General features: G+C 47.9%; 4 protein-coding genes across 8 annotated transcripts in view; 1 reads left to right on the forward strand and 3 right to left on the reverse strand.

The window, feature by feature from the left end:
• Nucleotides 1–570: 570 nt before the first annotated feature.
• LOC137841307 (uncharacterized) lies at nt 571–11,724 on the reverse strand. 3 transcript variants are annotated; one of them, XM_068654072.1, is made up of 7 exons: nt 11,413–11,724; nt 11,065–11,293; nt 9,786–9,909; nt 7,297–7,454; nt 6,758–6,831; nt 1,880–5,897; nt 571–1,195 (listed from the first exon to the last, which is right to left on the reverse strand). In XM_068654072.1, exons 2-6 carry the CDS (start codon nt 11,284–11,286, stop codon nt 5,729–5,731), a joined length of 747 nt encoding a protein of 248 aa, XP_068510173.1. In that variant the 5' UTR covers nt 11,287–11,293; nt 11,413–11,724; the 3' UTR covers nt 571–1,195; nt 1,880–5,728. The 3 variants fall into 3 exon arrangements, with proteins under 3 accessions (XP_068510173.1, XP_068510172.1, XP_068510171.1); XM_068654071.1 differs by having other exon boundaries at nt 11,390–11,724; XM_068654070.1 differs by having other exon boundaries at nt 571–1,192; nt 11,065–11,723.
• SIRT4 (sirtuin 4) lies at nt 616–4,789 on the forward strand. Its single transcript, XM_068654068.1, has 4 exons — nt 616–1,115; nt 1,805–2,099; nt 3,241–3,444; nt 3,997–4,789. The coding sequence occupies exons 1-3, from the start codon at nt 616–618 to the stop codon at nt 3,391–3,393; spliced, it is 948 nt and encodes a 315-aa protein (XP_068510169.1). The 3' UTR covers nt 3,394–3,444; nt 3,997–4,789.
• Nucleotides 11,725–11,904: 180 nt separating the features above from the next.
• On the reverse strand, nt 11,905–16,822 carry PLA2G1B (phospholipase A2 group IB). 2 transcript variants are annotated; one of them, XM_068654074.1, is made up of 4 exons: nt 13,926–16,822; nt 13,584–13,743; nt 12,675–12,802; nt 11,905–12,187 (listed from the first exon to the last, which is right to left on the reverse strand). In XM_068654074.1, the coding sequence occupies exons 2-4, from the start codon at nt 13,688–13,690 to the stop codon at nt 12,060–12,062; spliced, it is 363 nt and encodes a 120-aa protein (XP_068510175.1). In that variant the 5' UTR covers nt 13,691–13,743; nt 13,926–16,822; the 3' UTR covers nt 11,905–12,059. The 2 variants fall into 2 exon arrangements, with proteins under 2 accessions (XP_068510175.1, XP_068510174.1); XM_068654073.1 differs by lacking the exon at nt 13,926–16,822 and adding an exon at nt 13,827–13,915.
• Nucleotides 16,823–16,947: 125 nt separating this feature from the next.
• Nucleotides 16,948–20,113, reverse strand: part of MSI1 (musashi RNA binding protein 1) — a 29,681-nt gene continuing 26,515 nt past the window's right edge. For both annotated transcript variants that reach the window (XM_068654066.1, XM_068654067.1), the window contains exon 15: nt 16,948–19,214. The gene's annotated coding sequence lies outside the window, so the exon portion shown is untranslated. The remainder of the gene's footprint in view (nt 19,215–20,113) is intronic.

A 20,113-nucleotide genomic window follows, 5' to 3' on the forward strand; every position in this document is an offset into this window, starting at 1 on the left:
TTAATTGAGACAACTCAATTACTACTCTTTGCCACTAGCATCTATTTAGTATCAAAATACAGCTGAACATGCAGACTTCCAGTGTATTCAGATATTGCTCTACTCACTGTAAGAATTGGTATTTGAGGGAGACCAGGGACTTGAGGCAAAGCAACTCAGACACAGCAGGAGTCTAAAAACCAGCCAGGCTCCGAAGCTCAAGAAGGAGCGAGCTGCCTGCCTAGCAGACAAACAAGCTCGCTACTTGAAGAGCTTTCTCAGAGCTGCCACAGGTCTCACAGGCATGTTTCCAGCAGACAGCCTTTAAGGAACTGTCCCCATGCTGCAACAGCTCAGCTGTGAGGTGCTTGGTGCCCTCCTCAAACTGCCTTTAACACCCTCACACCTTCAGCACCCCTCTGCTACCCTCTGTGAATGGGACGTGCAAATGCTGTCCTCGCACAGCAGGGTTTACTTAACAGCTCCAAAGTCATTCTGATTTTGTTAGGAAAAAAAAAAGAGCAAAGAAAACTTATCAGCAATGTTTTCCAGAGATTCCCAAGAACATACAATCAGGGATTTGCTCTCTGCTTTCTTTTACCTGCCCTGTGTTCTGTTCTTGGCCTTTAGCTCAGCATGTTCTCTGCCAGGAGGTTGCCAGGGGGCTGCAGAGCCACCCGACTCCATCACCTCAGACACCACTCCGTGTCCAGGCCCTCTCCAAACTTGGCTTTCGTGCCAGCCTGTCTTCCCCCGGATCCTGTGGAAGTAGAGGAGCTGCAGCGTTTTGTTTCTAACTCCAAGAAGCTCTTTGTAATGACCGGGGCTGGAATCTCGACTGAATCGGGGATCCCAGATTACCGCTCTGAAGGAGTCGGGCTCTACGCCAGGACCGACAGGCGGCCCATCCAGCACGCCGAGTTTGTTCGTAGCGCCAGCGCCCGGCAGCGGTACTGGGCAAGGAACTTCGTGGGCTGGCCCCTGTTCTCCTCCCACCAGCCCAACACGGCGCACCTGGTGCTGAGAGACTGGGAGAAACTGGGAAAGCTCCACTGGCTGGTGACCCAGAACGTGGATGCCCTTCACACCAAAGCTGGGAGCCAGCGCCTGACAGAACTGCACGGCTGCACACACAGGTACCCCGTGGGGACAGGAGGATGGCTGATGCTCTCGTGTCTCAGTCAGGGTGACCAACGTGTCAGTGCAGTGGTAGCTGCTGCAAAAGGAGGCAAAATGTAAAAGCTCTATGTTAGTGGAGATGGCATGCTCAAGGGTGGTTTTGTGCTGGGGTGATGAGGATTGTGCACCAGCGCTGCTCACAGAGCAGTGTTTAAGAAACAAACAACTCCCCATTTTTGGAGTGCTGTTTGGGTTGTGCTTAGAACTTATATCAGTCCGAACCTCCTGTTTCCTTGCTGCAGTAAATGTCCTCTTAGTGAAGGCAGGGGGATCCTGAGGATGCAAAGAGTGTCCAGGGCTAAGTAGAGAGGGTGGTGCCAGAAATGCACAGGCTGGTCATCTGGAGAGGAGCCATCACAGCCTGCCTGTGGTCACCCAGAACTTCCTGATGAAAAAGCCAAGCCCTGACTGTGAGACGGGATGCACAGGGTTCAAAGTGCTTACCCTGGAGCATCCCTGCAAAGCAACAGCTGGAGGCAGAAAGACAGCTCAGTGACCTGCACTATCTGTTACATAAATGGGGGCGATGACAACAGACTTTCCAGGCCTTCTAAGGAACAAGTTCTTTAGAGTTTGTTCCTTGTTCTAAGGAATGAATTCCTTAGAAGCTTCTCTCTCTCCATTATGACTTTGCTCTGCATTTCAGGGTTTTCTGCCTGGGCTGTGGAGATCAAACCTTGCGCTCTGAGCTTCAGGAGCATTTTGAAGCTCTGAATCCTACCTGGAAAGCTGAAGCACTCGGTGTGGCTCCGGATGGGGACGTCTTCCTGACGGATGAGCAGGTGCGCAATTTCCAAGTCCCAGCTTGCAGTAAATGCGGTGGCATCCTGAAGCCCGACGTGACCTTCTTTGGAGATACGGTGAGCCGGGAAAAGGTGGATTTTGTGCACCAACGCCTGGCAGAGTCAGACTCCATGCTGGTGGCAGGATCCTCTATGCAGGTAAGGAGCTCTTCCTCCCACACCGCGTTCCTGTTTCTGTGCTACTCTGCTGGCAACAAGTCCTTGGTCCCCCAAATTAGGGCTGCTGTTTGCAGTCACCACAGCCACTTCAGAGCTTCTTGGTAATTTATTTTTACTGTTGTTGGGATTTAGTTCTACAGTTATCCTGTTTGAGCCTATAACTCCGCTGCCAGTCTCAGCCATGCTGCTGTAAATAACCCCATTCACACTTCAGACCTCACTCTGCTGCCTCCTCCATCACTGCCTTGTAGGCTCGCGGTTGCCCATAAAGCCAGGATACCTGACACAATTCAGTTCTGCAAACATCACCACCCCATCTTTTTTTTTTCCCTTGAATTTTTTAGCCTATGCCAGCTGTCGAGGCCTCATGGAAAGCTGTGTGCAATACCAGATTTTAGGACTTCTAAGTCCTAATCAAGCTTCTGAAGAAGAGACCAGAACTCTCTGCTTGCTGCTTAGGACTGTCCTTTATATCACACCACATTTTCTCTGTGAACCATATTTTATCTGTAAGATAAAGTGGTCTAGAAAACCCTGGTGCTTAACCTGTGAAAGCTTTTGGAATAGAGTTCGTGTAAGAGATTTTCCAGGAACAGGTTCTATTACATTAAGAAAAATTAAAGCTTTCCAGAAAGGCAGAAAATGAAGGCTTGTCTGATTGCAATTCACTTCACTTCAGGATACTGGAGACAAATTCCTTGAGCTTGCACTTCTTAAGCACATAATCCTTTGCACAGGAATGATTGAAATGCCTTACGCTCATTCTTGTAGTACCTAAACTGGGCCATGTGAAAACCATTAAAGCAGAAGCATTTAAGTACCTATGATAACTAATAAAAACTGCTGCAGAGATTTACTAAAAGAAAAGGGCTTTCCCCTTCAATGTATATATTTTCTACAAAAGTGGAAACCCTTCACTGATAAAAAGTCAAAAGCTGTTCTCTTCTGTGCACTCATGAGTGGAGAAACCTCCTACTTGAATTAAGTGCAGTTGCATAACACAGAGTGTACATACAGCCCCGTTTTCCTGCCAACAGCAACTACTTTACTTTCTTTAGACCTTTCTGTAGCCCTCCTTTGCCTGTGCTGCCAATAATTCTCTCTGCTGGTATTCCTGCAGGTATACTCTGGTTACAGGTTTGCTCTTGCTGCCCGGGAAAAGCAGCTGCCCATTGCAATCCTTAACATCGGGCCCACAAGGTTAGACCACTTTGCATCCTTAAAACTGAATTCCCGCTGTGGAGAGCTGCTGCCTCTGATTGTTGCACACTGACCCAGCAAACTGAACATCAGCAGCTATCAGGAGTAAAAATATTTCTCCAAGGTGAGTGCCTTCCCTGGTCAGTCGCCTTAAAGGGTAAGAAGATGGGTTTATGTATCCATTAAAATCTGTGACTGAGATGTGCTGACTAAGAAGATGTTCCCACAATGCTCCCATCAAAAATATGTCCCCATCAAAGCCTGGCTGCAAATTTTCATCTGTACCTGGTATGCTCTGATGGGCCATTATACTGCTTCCCGTGATGATAAACAGAAAGCATACTCAGTGCAAATGCTCCCAGAAAATTAGGCAAAGGAGACCAGAAAACCTAGCAATGTTAACCTCCAATCCAGTTGTCACAAACAGAAAACTACAGGGGATCGGGGGCATCTGCGGATTCAGAGAATGTGATCAGTGCTGCTGCCTTTGCACACAGTTTTCTTTGTAACAAAACAATTCATGAAAGTTTCTCAAGTCACCATACTCCTACTGACAATTTGAAAGCTATGTCTGGTTGAATTGATCCAGCTGACCAAAACACTGCTCTTTTGAAATGAGAATAACGAAAATGGTCAATTCCATCGATAAAGCAACTTCTTACCTCCCCTCCTACAGGACTTACCATCTCAAAAGTGGAGAAACTTCAATGTCAGGGGCATCTGTGAGATCCTTACGTGTGGCCCCTGATGACACCAGGAGAGGGCAGCAAGCCTCGCGCATGTCGACCTGACCAGTTTGTTTCTGCATTGACACCCGCTCCACTTAACCAGGAAGGAGAATGATGATGAAAAAATGTCTTTTCTGCCTTACTTTGTCGTTGTAAACAGTGCCTTCTCTTTGCACTCACTGGGACAGGGTAATCAGACATATGAGAACAAAACACTTTTTTTTTTTTTGAATAGTTGTCTCAGGAGAAGAGTGAGGGGCAGGGAGTTTGACCAAGTAACTTGAGGTAGAATAGTAGAGGAGAGCAATGTGGAACACCACAGTATCAGCTGGAGGATCCGTTGCTATTAGTGGGCAAATGTGGGGCGTGCTAAAGAGGGTAAGGACACAAGGGGATTTGCTGTTGCATTTTAAAAAAAGTGGCTAAAAAGAGAAGCTGAACAAGAATACTGCTCTTGTAAGAAATGATTTGAAAGCACAGACTACAAGGTTGACATCTTTGAGCAAAAAGGGGAAGTCAGCACTTCTCTCGACTGCCAGCTGACCAGCTGAACTACTTACTGTCCGAATGCTTTAAAAATGGAATATTGTTGAGATGCCAGAGGATTTACTTTAAGCTAATATCTGACCAGAGCTGCTTTCAGTGTGGCTGCTACCTTTTCTAGAATGCAATTTTTAAAGATGTTATTTAATTAATGAATAACTAAGTAGTGAATTAAAATTGTTTACATGACTGATACTATTTGCATTGCAATTTCCTCCCCCTCCTGTGATTTATTTAAGTACAGTCTCAATAGCCAGTTTAGATTCATTTTTTCCATTGCAAAAATGCAGGATGTAATTACTAACAGTTGATGAATTGAGAGAGAGAGATGCAATTAAATCTGCACAATAGGTTTCCCTCAGGACTGAGCTCAAGCTATTCACAGATGTGATTTTGCACACTCCTAACAGATCTGTCACTACTGGGTAGCCATGTTTTGGTAATCCTTAGGGTGGTAGCTTAACATATATTATAACATATTTGGGGAATCTTGCCCAGACTGGAACATCACATTTTTCACCCAACCTTCCATATGAATATACCACTCCCCTCATGGCAATGAGGGAGTGTAATTGCTGTTCCAAACACCCCAAACCTACTCCTCACATCACATGTCCTATACTAACGATTTTGACAAGAACTTTTTTGGAAGAAAGAGTGCCAGAGTCATCTACTAAAGGGGCAATACCAAAGCAAGGAGATCTGGCCACAGGATGAAAAATTCTTGGTTTTGTTGTTGCCATTTTCAGGAGCAAGTAAAATACAGAATCAAAGGGATACTCGAGGACCCAATTCTGCAGAAGGTGGAGGAAATTAGATACTTAACATGGTTCAAGACTTAGCTGTAATGGGTCTTAGGAGACGCTGCTTCACTTCAATGCCATGTGAGGTAAGTTCAGGACCCCTACCTGCATTCTGCTCCCTTTTAATGGTGATCCTACTTGCCGGTGAGTTAGAAATCTGCTGTTTGGTAGTGAAGAAAGCTCATAGATGTCAGTCATCTTTTACATAGTACAGCTGTTCTGCTAATCAAAGCTTTTGCAGAAACCATAGCTAAGGCATAGCAGAGCCTCCACACACAACCAGGACACTTGCACAGCGTTTACTCGTTTAGGTTTTTCATACTAGAAGAGACATTTATGTCTCTTTAGCAGAGGAACTGGGGCCAGGTTTTTCATCATCCATGTCATCTTCAGCACCACCTTGAAATGTGGAAGTCATAGTTGTGTTAAAAACGGAGGCTGCCGGTTTGGTGCTATTAGAGCCAGCATTTTGAGGAGGAGGCGTGGGATCACTGCCAGGAAGTCTGAAAGAAGAAAACATCTGCAGTGAAGACTGGGCATTACCAATGTGACAGGTGACTAAACCTGCTACGCCCATTCCTGCCTCCAATTCAGCAGCTGAGCACATGGGAGTCAGGGCGTCTCTTCAGCATCACTGATAAAGGCATCGCTACCCTGACCCTACACGAATTACCCTGTATATTGCACTATATGCTTTTAAGTCACTAGGGACAGTGACTTACAGTAAATGATAAACATTTACAGTAAATTTCCCGTGCATGGTTTATTACTATATAGTAGTGAGCACATATATATAACAAGCATATGAGGCTGAGACAAAGTTGTTCCTTTTTTTCTACCCAGCTGATCCAGCACTACTAAAATTGACTACTTCTACAGCAGGATCAGAACACTTAATCTCCTAATGTGTTCCCCCACCACCACTGGGAAATAAGATTGCTCAACTGAGAAATGCCACAGCAAGCCTAAAGTTCCAAACCAAAAGCCAATTCTGCACCACTCTAACGCTGATTGACACCTTCCCCTGTCACTCCTTTGGCACTCTGTGTGTAGGAAGAAGCAAGGCAGAGAGATAACGGCTATCAGAAGCTGACTATGCCATTTCAGGTAGCTAGCAAAGACCTGTCTTGAGAAAGCTCTCAGCTTCTCAAGTTTCCAGCCTGGATATAGTTATAGAAATCCCCAGGGTTGAGCAGTATAGGACACAAATCAACCACCAGCTGAAACTAACAGAATAAGTGTTACAGAGCCTGAGGAATGATCTCTTTCCCTATTACCATGGGGAAACACAGATCCTTCCTAGCTACCTTGTCTGCTTTAAGCCAGCCTTGATCATCCCCTGCGTGATTCAGTGCTCTCCTACCTTTTCTGGTTCAGTGTTGCTGTGCCATTCCACCAGAATTTCAGATCAGGGCTTGAAACTGTAGTTCTGTCCACCTGTGGTTGGTAAAAGCACACATTAGACAACAGCACAAGGACAGTTTTTTTTGTTTGTTGTTGTTTTTTTTTTGTTTTTTTTTTTTGTTTTTTCCAATGAACTTAGCAGAATCAACAACTCGTACTCTTTCTTACAGCTGTTCCTAACACAACAGGTTCCTGAGGTTTGGCTACAGGAGCTGTGAGTGCCTTACAATGGATGCTTCTGCCCTTCCTATGAAAGGGGGGCTGGAGTTACCCAGAGCAAACAAAAGCTACTTCATATTTGGCAAGCCTTGCCTTCAGTTCTGGGCAAACCCTCAGAGCAAACTTTGTAATAGAGTTCTGCAGGATGAGAGTTGTCTCACAAACTGCACTCTGGTGAAGGAGCAGCACCCAGGAGACAGCCTGGAGGAGTGTGCCTGATGGGAATGGTGTAAGCACAGCCTCCCACCTCCTACAGTCAGAGTGCTCCTACTGACAAACCTGCTGATTCGTGAGTTTTGGAAAAGGACCAAAGACCCTGGGCATTGTGATCTTGGGAGGTTCAGGAGCCTTGGAGCGCAAGGGGCTAAATCCACCACCTAGAGTGTGCATCTTTCCCCACGAGTGCCTTGTATGTCGTCCTTTCCTAGTCTTTGCACCTGTGTGGAGAAAAAAAATATTTCAAATCAGTACCAAGTTACTGGTTTCCTCAGTCTATTCATTCAAAACCCAGTGCTTGGGCAGGACAGATGGAGTTTTCCTCTCACATAACCTGTCCTAGGGCAGCCCCAGGTAAATAGCAACTGAAAGCAACCATCCTGGGAGGCTTTCTGGTGCCTATGGGAAAGGAAAACACCTGAGGTTAGTGTTTCTTGTCATGACACCCTGCACAGTGCAGGGGTTTTGAGATCTAAATTAACTTAGCCTTAACAGCTGTGGTTTTAGATTACAGAAAATATAATTGTAGCAAGAGAATAAATTTACAATAGAGGACTTTGCTTCTCCAGTCCTACTGGTCTGGCCATTTTCATCACTGATATATATTCACATATAATACATGTGAAAAAGCCTTTCAGATGCCAGATTTCTCCTGGCTGATGCTTTCTTTCTGAAAAGGTCTGGAATTTCTGATATGTGGGCTGTTAAATAGCTTTAATCTTTCTGGTTAAAGTTAAAAAAAAAAAAAATCTGGATGATGTTTTGGGCATAATAACACAAAGAAGCCCATTAGTCCTTTTCCTCCTATCGTATTGCTTCTGTGAGATTTTAAGTGGAAGAGTCCCCAGTGGGAGCTGCACAGCTGAGCGGTCTGTCACCTGTGCACCCAAGTCCTGGTAGATACAGGACGCAGATGAACAATAAGAAATTCATACCTGCTCACACTGACAATTGGCCAGGCAGGTAACAATAAGGCTAAAAATAAAAGAGGAGGATTATAAAAAGCATTTTGTGTTAAAAGGTCTCACAGTGTACAGCACGGCTCCTGCAAACTAGAGGCAAGCAGCTTTGAATGAATGACCCAAGCGAGCTGCTAGCCCTTGCCAAGACCCTGACAACATATGCAGCTTCAGCACATGCAAATCAGAAACAGTGCATTTTTGCTAATATGAGAGCTCTTCTGGGACATTCTGCTGCTCCTTTATCAGAAGAATCTTCCAAGAAAAAAAAAAAAAAAGGTATCAAAAGACAGACACATGCTGCATCCAAATGTCCAGCGTGGTCCTTGGCAAGGGCTAAGGAGAAGAAATCCAACTGGACTTTGTAATTGTAAAAACCTACAACAACTCAGAGTTCACAGTCTGACACAAACCACTGCTGGTGGGAAGCGATGCTTGGTTCCTTAATCAAGCAGGTGGCATCTGACAAAAATCAGATTACAACCCTCCCGTTTAGCACTTGGCAAGACAGAGCTTGCTGGGTGTAATGAGGGACTCCTGTGTCTGTGCACAGAACTGGCTGTGGCTGCAGCAAGGCTCCTCGGCTGCCTGTGCAATTACTGCTTCTGCAATAAAGCAGCTGTACCTGCAGGTAAGGAAAGCCAGAGATTACGGCTGCCTTCTCACTAAGATGAGTCCCTTTGTTGTTTGGGGAAAACAGCACTGGAGCTGAGACAAGAAGCAAATGCTTTTTGATGTGTTTTCACAGCTTAGCATGAAGGGGAATAATAACCTCCATTTACTGAGCTGCACACAGCCAAATGGGTTGAAGACAGTTCCTAAAGCTCTGCCAGATTTATGTTGATTGGACCTTTCAGTCAGAGGGAAACTTGGAGCTGTGAATAGCTGATCAAAGAGGAAAGCTTGTTTTAAAGGGGGTGATGAAACATGGAGCTTGCAGCTCATAAGAACCACCCAAAAAAAAAAAAAAAAAAAAAAAAAAAAAAAAAAAAAAACAGGAAATAAGTTTCAGTTATGCCCTGCAAAATGGAAGATAAATCAGGTGTCTTGACAAGCAAGTGAATATATGCCTCTCCTACAGAAACTTGCAGCAAATGACTTCAGTTTGGGTGCTGATAGAAAAGGGGCATCCATCGATACTGTATCCAGCTGCAAAACAGCAGATCTGGGGTAGTAGAAAGACCACAGAGACACCTTTCTGGTGTCTCTGAATAATTCATGAGAACTTTTCATGAATTCATAAGAAAATTCATGAATGAATGAGATAGTAGATTAGTATCACTATTCTCTGAGATCTTTCCTGAATGACCAGAAACAAAACTGCGACAGAAAGGTGAAAAGCAGAGTCAAGCTAGCCAGGGTTTAAAACCAGTGCTCCAGACACAGATGATACCTGCAAGTCTGTGTGCAGACCCCAGTTCTCTCCCTTCCCACTATGGAAAGATACCTAATTACCACATCTGTGCTTTTCCTTCTGCATCACTAAGTATACAGTGGCAGGTAAGAAGAAAAGCTGAGCCTGAGAGGAAGAGTAACAGTACAAGTGTCTAGTATTGGTCTCCAGACACAAATGGAAACTGAAGCAGTCATTACCCTGAGCATAGTTGTTTACTCTCTTCATGTCTCGTCTCAGCTGGCATACTTTCTCTCTCATCTCTGCAATGTCCATGTAGTTAGAGTAATTCAATTCTCCCTGCAGAGTCCAAAAAATCTTGGCCTAGAAAACAACAATAGAGAAGACAAAGATAAGACACTGAGAGTTCACTTCTGCACCATAAACCCACACAGGCACCATGCCTCCAGCATATCACATGCCAGCTCTGTAGAGCTTCAGAGCTTCCATGCACAGCAAGCACAGCAATATTTTATTTCAGTTTCTGCTTGTGCTCCTGGAACAGAAGCACAGACTGGCATGGCAAAAGATGTTCATATATTCTTTGTTTTCCCCGTCAACTGGCAATAAGTCAGTCTGAGCAACCCCTGGCCTGCTGTTACTCTGCTTTCCACAGTGTTCCTCCGAGCCCTAAAGAGTAACTTTGCACAGCCCTCTCCAAGCCCCGCCACCACTTCTGCCATTGCCTAAGGCCTGGCACTTCACATGATATGACAAGATCCCCTATACAAGGGTTTGCCTGGGGGGCTGTTAAATCTGCCGTTAGACCTTCTGCACCACCAAACGTGCGTAAATAAGAAACATGACCAAGGGTCCAAACTTAAGTGTAGGCTTACAGAAATGTGTATGGGGTAAGAGAGACATAGAATGAGTTGGCACTCCCATCTATCCGCTGAAAGTATCTAGGGAACGCTAGAATGGCCCCACAGCAGATGTACTACCCACCTCAAACCTAGTTACTACTACAGGGAAAGACTTATACTAAGTTTCTGAAACGCTTATGACTGCAGCCCAGCTCTCTTCCCAGCTCGGGATGGTACAGCTCAAAAGCACAGTGTTTCTTTACATAGCGATAGTATTTTACTTTTGCCTCTACAATGGGTTTTATTTATCCCTACAAAGGGATTTCAGTAATGCTTAGGACCTTTACAAACAATGAGCTCAGAATCAAAGCTAGCGTGTGAGGACAACAGACCTCATCTTGCACTTCCAGCCCTAGAAATGATTCATCCTAGCAGTACGATGGAAACACATCCACCAGCCTCCAGATTTCCACAGAAGAACCCAGAGAGCTCAATGTTTCCAGAAAACCCATGAACCTGAACACCTGAAGAAAACCAGGATACGAGTATTGGCACAATACGGCCTATCTGGCTGTGAGACTTGCACACTCAGTTTTTATTTTATTAAGAAAAGAAGTGATTCACCCTCCTATCTCATTATCATCCTGATAGCCTCCTTCGAGGAGGCCGCAAGTACCTTTATGTAGGAGAACAAGCCAGCTTCTTCCTTCTCCACCTGTTTCTGCTTCCTCAAAGCCCTCTCACAGACCCACGGGTTCTGCTCCATGGCCGCGTACAGCTCCTGCAGGCACTGCCGCGTGTAGGACACGGACTGCTCCTCAAAGTCCTCTGGGGAAATCTGCCTGCAGAAGGTGATGCTGAGGGGGTACTCGTTGTCAAACTCGTCCAGGGTCTCCATCCTCTACCTGGGCAGGGAGGACAGGCGGGCTGCACGCTCTCCTCATGCTGAGGGACGCGGCTGAGCTGTTTTTGGCTGAGGAGCCAGGGCTCCTTCACACAACCTGGGGCAGCCCCGGGAGCCCACCCGCCCCCTCCGGCCGCCCCCACCGGGGCTCCGTCCCGGCACCGTCCCTCAGGGCCGCCCCCTCCCCACAGCTACAGCCCCGCGGGCATGGAACGGCCAAACGCCTCGGGCCGTGCCCCGAGGGACGGGAGCCCGGAGGAGCAGCGGCGGGGCTGGGGGCGCCGGGGGGAGCCGCGCCGCCGCCGTTCCCCGCTCGCCCGGGGGCTGGGGGGGCGCCGTGAGGGGACGGGGCGGCACCGGGACTCGAACCCGGGTCCCTGAGGTGCTCCCCGAGGGGCGGGGCGGGGCCGGGGCGGGGCGCACCTGCTCGCAGCCTCCCGCCCGCTCCCTCCCCACCTCCTCCAGGCCCCGCCCCCGCCGCTGCTCGGAGCCAATCAAAGAACGCGGTGACGGGGGAGGCGGGAACACCGCGCGCGCCACAATGAACGGCTCGCGGAGGGGGCGGGGCCTCTCCTTCCCCCTCCCTCCTCCTCCTCCTCCCCCCTCCCCCCACCCCGAACCCGGTCGCGCGCGCGGCCGTTAACGGCCGCCGGGGGCGCGCGCGGCGCTGAGGCGCTGAGGCGCGGCAGAGGCGCGGGGGCGGCGTTGCTTTGTGTCAGCCCGGCTTTATTATATGTACACGGCGCCCGCTCGCTCGCTGCCAGCCCTCAGGAGGACTTGCAGTACTTGTCCTTGTCCAGCCGGTAGTGGCCCGGGTTGTAGGGCGCCTTGGCGAAGCACATGGCGGCCGTGCGGTCGCAGTTGCAGATGAACATCTCGCACTCGTCGTTGGTGCCTGAGGGAGGGAGCGGGGACGGTCAGAACCTCAGAGCCGCCGCCCGCCTCCCCTCAGCCCCCCCCCCGTGTCACCGCTGCCATGTCGGGCGTGAGGCGCTCCCACAGGGGCTGTGGGGGCTCCTCCGTGTCCCTCCTGCCCTCCCTCAGCTCTGCCTGGTGGCCTGCTGGCTGCTTCTCACCATGCAGGAGCCATAAAAGCTCGGCCATGACTTTAGAGACACATAACAGAGCTGCACAGCGCTCCCCAGTCATCCCACTGCCCCCACGGCCTCGTGTGGGAGCTCAGGGCCTCATCCCCCTGAGGAGAGGGCGGGTCCCCACGTGCACCACCTCACGCTCTGACCCTTCTTGGGCCACCTCAGAGGCATCCACAGCAAGGGCCTTGTGCTGGCCTCCCTGCCACAGAAACACTCGGTTCACACAGCCCCGACCCCAGCTGCAGCCGAAGTGCCGAGCAAAGCAGAGTGAGACGGAGGAGGACGTACTGCTGCACGTGATCTCCTCGCTGGAGCAGCTGAACTTGTACGTCTCTGTGTAGGGGTTGTCCACTAAGAAGGCGCATGCTGACAGCTTCTTTGCCTGAGAGTAGCAGTTATCGTGTGCTTGACAGCACCTGGAAGACAAGGAGGAAGAGGTCAGAAAACACCAGAAATGCAAGCTCAGCTGACCTGTGAGACATGTAAATATGCTAGTGTTTACAAATACGCTTTGACAAGGCGCTGAACAAAAAAAACCTCAAGATACTCAGTGATAAGAGGGAGAGGACACAAAGGACCTCAAAGGGACACAGAATCACAGAATATCCTGTGCTGGAAGGGACCCACAAGGATCATTGAGTTCAGCTCCTCCTCTGCCAGCTACTGTTCAAGTACACGTGTGTTTACAGCAGCCTGGCAGCTGAGAAGCTAACAGCTGGCACAATCCTCTGCACCTTGGCTATCGGTCTAATGTGAGCTCCAAACTGGCAAGCTACTTCTTAGCATTTTGCTGCTTAGCCCTGAGAGGTCAATGGTCAGGCACTGGGTAGTGGGCTCAGAACTGCTGTCTGGGCTGCCAGCACAGCACTGCTGGGAAAACAAAACAAAACAAAACAAAACAAAACAAAACAAAACAAAACACAAAGGTGCTGGAATGAATGGAACATAGCTGCCACAGAAGGAGAAAGTAGAATGCATTGCTTGGATTATATTTTATCCTAGTAATAAGACATTCAGGTATGATACTACACAACCTTTTTTCCCTGAACCAGTCTTTGGGGGAACACTTTATCCATAGCAGCCAGAGAGTTTTGTGAGCATTTTTTTATATACAGGGCAAGATAAGGAGAAGCAGGCATGCATAAATGAGAAAGTGCAAGCTAGGAAAGATATTTGTAAAAGCAGAGTTGTACAAACTTGTCGAGTTCATCCACTGGTGTTCCACTGCCTCCCAAGCCACAGTAGCAGCCGTAGCCATCATACTGAAGCAGGGGGTGGCTGCCCGGGATGGTGCATTGGATCATGCTGCGCAGCTGCCACACTGCGCGAGGCGAGACATCAGCGCTGGCAGCACCCACTGAGGAGAAGCACAACGGTTAGAGTTAGGCATGGTATTACCAGTCACGGGCACGCCGAGAGGGATGAGTGCCACCTACGCACCCGACAGCAGGAAAAGCAGGGCAAGGGACTTCATTCTTGCAGATCTTGACAATGGGACTGGTCCTAAAGAAAATGCAGGTCTTTATACTACAAACTCACCTTGAGAACTGATGTCAGCAAGCCAGTATTTGTGTTACTGAATGCAGATTTCTTCCATCAGGGGCTGCAGACGGCAGCTTGTGACATGACCGGGTGAAGGCCAGTGGAGTTCAAACTCTGGAAGCCAGGAGGGTAAATATTTGCTTTCTAGGATTTCTGCAATTAAATTATTTTAATGGTCATATTAGAAGACTACCTGAAAGAGCTGGACATTTTTAAGGGCTCTCTACTAAAAAAATATAGCAATGTGGAAGTTATGCTGGAAAATACTGGCACTAACAGACAGTTACTAATACTTGTATACTCTTTCTATGCTATCCCACTTATCATTATTCCTATATCTCTGCGTTGATTCACCTGGCCTAATTCAGGGAACGAGATAACACGTTGTTCACTTATCCCCATTGACCCTTGGCATGAGCAGAAAAAAAAAAAAATTAATTAATTTTAAAAAGTCTAGTTTTAACTTTCTCCATATAGGAAAAAGAAGTACTGCTAGGCAAGAACCAGGAGCCAAGCAACGTGGAAATCCTCTGAAATTTCTTAGGAGAAGCAGCATAGCAAACAACTACAACAAAGGAAAGTGTGAACACAAGGAGATGGTAACACATCGGTGGTGGGATGACTGTAGGAAATATTAACTGAAATATTCAGCAGGATTTTCCCTGAGGCTTCAGAGATGCAGAGCACCAAGAAGAAGAAGGAGTGTTGGAGTGCAGGGGCAGACATGGTGTTATCTGGTCAAGGTGTGTGTTACCACATCACCAGGTACACGGCAAAACCTAGCAGAGCTGGGTGAAACAGGAGAATGCTCCAGGCAATCATGTTTTGATGGCATACGCTGCCATCAGGCTCCTGAAATCACCATCATGTTTTGTGTGTTTAGACTCACCATCTTCAGAGCAGCTACACTGCAGCCTTTTGGAAACAATGAGCATGCTGGCTGTGCAGTTTCTTCCCGTTATCTATTCTGCTTTCCATCCATCAAAATCTGCCCAATAAATGTAGTCTTCCTTTTAATACATGTACATTGCTTGTCCAGAAGAAACTACCCATTCTTCCTCTGAGATAGAACCTCTGTTCCTCAAGTTAAGCAAAATTAATTTTTATACTAGCTAGTCTGTAGATTTAACTAAGTATATGGGGATAAAATAGTTTCCCTCCAGGTTGTGTGCCTTTGGCCAGCCTTACTCCATTTCACACCCATCGCGAGGTGAATGGGAGCATTGCAAATGGAAATAACTAGTGATTAGCTGGTGATAGCCCGCTGATTTCAGATACAAGCAGGTGGCACAGTACACATTCTCCTGGCAAAGCCAACGTTACCTGGCTTAAACAAGGACTTGTGGCTTACGTGACTTCAGAGGAGTTACGCCAGAAATGACCTGTGCTTAGAAGTTTCAAGGCACACAGTGTTCTGTAGCTCAGAGACAGCAGTTTCTCGCCAAAGCAGAGCCCATCTAGGCCCTTTGGTTCTCTGCACCAAGGCATGAGGTGAGTTGGATCCAAAAAAGGGTAAGAAAAGTTTTTGCAGTCAGCCAGGAGTCCAAAATACTGCACTCGTATTCAGACCCCGGAGCCTGTAATGCTGCCAAGGCTACAGGTTTGGCATTTTTACACACTCGAGATATTAATTGTAGGCTATTCCCTTGATAGTAGGAGTCTGCATTTATTTCTAAAGCATGAATCAAGTTTTAAGAGTAAGGAAAGAGAAAACAGCCTAAAATCCAGAGTGCTTATTCAGGAAATGTAGGGTTCAGCACCCTTCAGTAGGATCAAATGCATGTTTCTGTAAGCGATGGCAAGGACATCTTCCCCTTCAGTTGCTGAAACTACATCAGGGTGCCCACAGCACCCAGGGTGCTGACACATCCCTAGGCCATCTAGCTGAAGCTAGGCCTGCTGGTGAGTGACCAGAACCATTCTGACTTTTTTGATCTCTCACAAGCTCTCTGATGCCCCAAGATTCCCCACTCACAGGTTAGCTAAGGCCAAACAGGTGCTGGGATACAGACTCAGGATTCCTGTGTCCTAATGGTGAGAACATCAAAGAAACATTAAAGACTGATGTAGAAAAAACCGGTGCCCCCGTTTATTTAGGAAAAAGGATTTAATCTTTTACCCACAGATCAATCTGCTGACTTTCCCTTCAATATCCATTTAAGTGACATTCTCATTCTCCCTTGGCTACCTTTCCCTTTTTTAATGTTTTATTTCTCTTCTACCAATGAACCTTAGGTTCCTTCTGTGGTTCCTTCTTCCCCATTTCTCAGTCTCTCATTTATTATTGATGTTGCCAAGAAAACCTCTACTAGACCGGCCTTTTAAGTCACAAAAATGCTGTCATATTTTGGATTTTATAATCTGATTTCAACAAAAGGACCACCCAGAGTGGGAAAGCGAGCATGTGAGCAGCACAAGAGTGTGTTATGAGAAAACTCCCAGAAGGGTACAGATTTTTCCACCAAAGCTATTTTTGGCTTCCCCAACCTGTACAATATACAAAGCTGCTGGTGCTCAGTTCAATTCTGAGGACACCTCAATTTGCAACTCATTCTTAGGCTTGAGCCTTACGTCATTTCTCAGAATTCTCTGTGATTAAGACCTGCTAGAACAGGTCTGTTACACTGCTGGAATTTACCATCTCTTGTAGTGTTACCTACTAAGGAATTCTCTTCCTATGTCTTCATTTTATTTTCTTAGATCTAGCCTCCTTGGCTCACCATAGTCAATGAATCCAAAGAGTATCTGAGCCAACCTTCCAAGCACCAGTGTCTCCTCCCTTCTCGAGCCTATAAATATCTGCACAAAACCTCTGTAATGTAAAGAAGAGGCACAATCTCTGCTAAACCCGGATCCACCTCACATTATAAACTGGGCTGCTGCCAAAGGCTGGGAGCAGAACACACAGTCAGAGCCCTGGGGCTTTTATCCTAATGGCAGGATGCGCCTCCTGCCAGCTCCCAGTTCACCTGCAGTCTTCTCCACTGGAAAAATCTCCCACGCCCAAATAACGAGAGAGGACAGTTTTCAAATAATTTATTAGGAATTTAAAACTGAAATCTGGAAAAAGGGTTACAGGTGTGGAGAGAACAAACATTGGAGTGTAATAACTTACTGGCTTAAAAACACAGCTTTATTATTTTTTTAAAAAAATGCCCACCCTGAAACCGGAGCCCCAGCCTCCAGGCAGTGGCAGCACTGGCCAGAGAGTGAATCGCAGCCCAGCAGCAGCACAGCTGGCCTGGGATGTCTGGAGGGGGCACGGAAGCAGTTCAGCGCGTATACCAAGAGGGAGGAAAGCGCTGGCCGCAGACCCAAATTTGAAGTATATAGAATAAAAATAAACCCAATAAAATGCAGCTCTTCTTTACTTAGGAAATATTTAAAAAAACAGACATACAGACTCTTGTCTCAGTAACAAAAATTATTGCTTTGTGTTTTCAGTACTGATCTGTTAAGTACCCTCTTACCTAAACAGAACTCTCCAAACACATCGCCCAGGTCAGGACAAGCTCCAGCACACGGGGAAGGGAGGGATGGGAGAGAAGAGCCCTGTGGGCACGGCGGCCCTCCCGGTCCTGTCCTCAAAGCCCCTCTCCCTTACGGGGGCTCAGTTTGGGGGAAGAGAGGGAATGATTTTTAAAACTTAAGATGAAGCTGTTATTTCCCTGGGAAAAGAGTTTGGCTGCATCTTAATAAAAGGCTTAATCACCCCCCTTAACAAGGTCTTTGGTTCACTGAAATCCAGACCCAAACCTGCCCCGTATGCTCCTGCAGGAGGCTTCCCCGGGCACCTGGTGCCAAGGGAAGCCCCGGCAGGTTGTGGAGAAGGGACCAGACCACCTCCGCACGGGACAACGGACAAATTCCCACAGTCTTCAGAACACAAGAGTAAAGCAAATGGGAAGCTGCGATTCTATAATTCATATAATCCCTGAGAAGCCCTTAACCCGCCCCCAAATCACCACCCTAATGCTTTTCTCCCCGTTAACGCCTCCCCAACCCAGCGCCCTGCCCTTCAGAGAACGACCACCCGCATCTCCCCCCAACCTGCCTGCCTCCCCTTTCCGATACCCTCGCCTCCGGAGGAGGAGGATCCCTTTCCCAGGAAATCTTGACGCAAGCGATAAGTGTTTGGAGAGTGGATTCCTTCCAAAGTAACCCAGACAAACAGTGGCGGCAAAGCCCTTTACCTAAAGCCAAACCAGAGGCTGGCACTGCGGAGCCCAGCGATGGAGTCTGTACATCGAGCGATTGGAAGCAGCTTTGACCCGCTCAGCAAAACAGCCGGTGGCCGGTACGTTTCACCCCCGCCCCCACCCCCCCTTTCGTCTCATCAGAGGTCTTAAAATCTTACAGTAAAAGGTGTACAAAAAAAGAACGGAGTCCTGTCAGGATTCTGCTGGAGAGTATTGCTCACACTGCGGCACCAAGTCCAGGACCTGGAGCTGCTCCTCGGAGCCAGGCTGCACGTGGCAGCCAGGTTCAGCTCGCGATATTTACATATTATACAGGAGGAAAAAGAAAATCCCACGTAAAACTAAACCTAGGAAAACAAAAAAAAAATCTTTCAGCTGTAAGATAGTGTTTTTCACTTAGCAAAATATACATTTGTTTTGTTCCATAGCGATGTCCAACGTTTTCGGATCCTTGGAGTTTCACACTTTTCAAAGCCTCACATTTACAAAACAGAAACAATTAAAAACAGTTTCTTTAAAAAAAATAGAAATACATCAGTTCCTCTCATCCTCTGCTCTCTCTGCGTCTCGTTCTTTCCTTCAGAACTGCATTCTTGTTACATACCGTGCTTTAAAAACACTGACGACAACAACAACAGAGTTGAAAATATTCAAAACAGTTTCAAAGCCAAATAAAAATACTCCTCAATAAAAACTACCTAACACAATCACAAAGCCAATTCATAAAATATGTCTACTAGCTCGGGAAAGAGCAAACAACAAAAAGAAGGGGGAGCCCCAAAAAAGATAAAAAAATAAAATAAAAAAATAAAACTAACAGCTAATAAAATAAATAAAAGAAGAACCGGTGGGCTGGGGGCAGGGGAGGGGGAAGCGTAAACCGTCGGTGGTTAGTAAGAAAGCGAGATGATCTCCTCGGGTTCAGTCCAGTGTGGTCTGCTCAAAGGGAGAGATCAGGGCAGGGCGGCAGGAGCCTGGCAGCCGGCCGGCAGTGTGCAGTTTGACTCGAGAAAAAGGTAACCGTGGCTCATCCCCCGAGGCTCACCAGATCCTCCAGCCGCTGTCCTCGGTTAGGTCACTGGGGAATCTGCGGGACACAGCAGGGGGAGGAAGGGACAGGATCTAGAACAACCAACGGCTTTCCTCTCGGGGCTTTCTCCCGGGGTTACCCGGCAGGAATAACTCAGCAGCCAGACCTGCCCCGACACGGGCTTGCCCCGCACCTCGCTGGCACGGCAACGGGGCCCAGCAGAGCTGCTTCCCTCTGTAACAGCACCAACAAGGCTCCACATGCCATGCAGCCGGCCTGCCCCGACCTGCGGAGCTCCTGGCTGCGGGGAGGCTGCAGCCAGGCAGGGTCCAGCCACAGCTCCAGCACCCAGCTCAGCGCCCGGCCAGGCTCCGGGGGCCTTGTCCGGACACCCTTCCCTGCCAGCTGTTCCCTCCTTTAAAAAAAATAACTTTTTTTTTTTAACTTTTTAAGCCAACAAACTTCAGCCGTGTTTACAGACCAGACGCCATCCACCAGCTCCCTCCCAGGCCCTGCTGAGGACCAGAAACAGAACTGATCACACCCAGATTCCCCTCTGCTCTTCTCCCAGACAGGAGAGGAAAGCCCTGCCCTGCAGAGACGCGGTCTCAGCAGCAGTGAGAACAACCAGCCACATGGGCAGGCTCCCCCTGCCAGCCAGGTGAGCCAGGCTTGTCTCAGGATCACCACGGGGTCATGATTCTGGCCAAGCATGCAGACCTCTCCTCTTCCTGTCAGTGCTCTCATCTCCCCCCCTCTGTGCCCAGACACCAAGCAATCCCTCCACAATGCTCCCAGCCTGAGGAGCAGGAAACCAACCCCTGTGTGCAATAGAGCCCTGGGCTGGCCACAGGACTCCCTGCGTGGGCTGGGTCAGGCCAGCAAGCCTCCCCGCAGCCTCCACAGCCCCTGCTGGGAGCCCAAGCTCAGAATTTCACACTTCTCTAACTACCCGG

This window comes from Anas acuta, chromosome 17 (assembly GCF_963932015.1).
Source record: "Anas acuta chromosome 17, bAnaAcu1.1, whole genome shotgun sequence".
NCBI lineage: Eukaryota > Metazoa > Chordata > Aves > Anseriformes > Anatidae > Anas > Anas acuta.

What these genes read in the sequence shown, in the direction of transcription:
- LOC137841307 (XM_068654072.1), bottom strand. Translation starts at nt 11,286, where the DNA reads ATGGAGACCCTGGACGAGTTTGACAACGAGTACCCCCTCAGCATCACC. An exon ending in AGTAAACAACTATGCTCAGG is followed by an intron (nt 7,455 to 9,785) that starts GTAATGACTGCT and finishes TTCTCCACACAG; the next exon opens with GTGCAAAGACTAGGAAAGGA. An exon ending in GCAACACTGAACCAGAAAAG is followed by an intron (nt 5,898 to 6,757) that starts GTAGGAGAGCAC and finishes TTCTTCTTTCAG; the next exon opens with ACTTCCTGGCAGTGATCCCA.
- SIRT4 (XM_068654068.1), top strand. Translation starts at nt 616, where the DNA reads ATGTTCTCTGCCAGGAGGTTGCCAGGGGGCTGCAGAGCCACCCGACTC. An exon ending in CTGCACGGCTGCACACACAG is followed by an intron (nt 1,116 to 1,804) that starts GTACCCCGTGGG and finishes TCTGCATTTCAG; the next exon opens with GGTTTTCTGCCTGGGCTGTG. An exon ending in TGGCAGGATCCTCTATGCAG is followed by an intron (nt 2,100 to 3,240) that starts GTAAGGAGCTCT and finishes GTATTCCTGCAG; the next exon opens with GTATACTCTGGTTACAGGTT.
- PLA2G1B (XM_068654073.1), bottom strand. Translation starts at nt 13,860, where the DNA reads ATGAAGTCCCTTGCCCTGCTTTTCCTGCTGTCGG. An exon ending in CCAGTGGATGAACTCGACAA is followed by an intron (nt 12,803 to 13,583) that starts GTTTGTACAACT and finishes CTTGTCTTCCAG; the next exon opens with GTGCTGTCAAGCACACGATA. An exon ending in CGAGGAGATCACGTGCAGCA is followed by an intron (nt 12,188 to 12,674) that starts GTACGTCCTCCT and finishes TCCCTCCCTCAG; the next exon opens with GCACCAACGACGAGTGCGAG.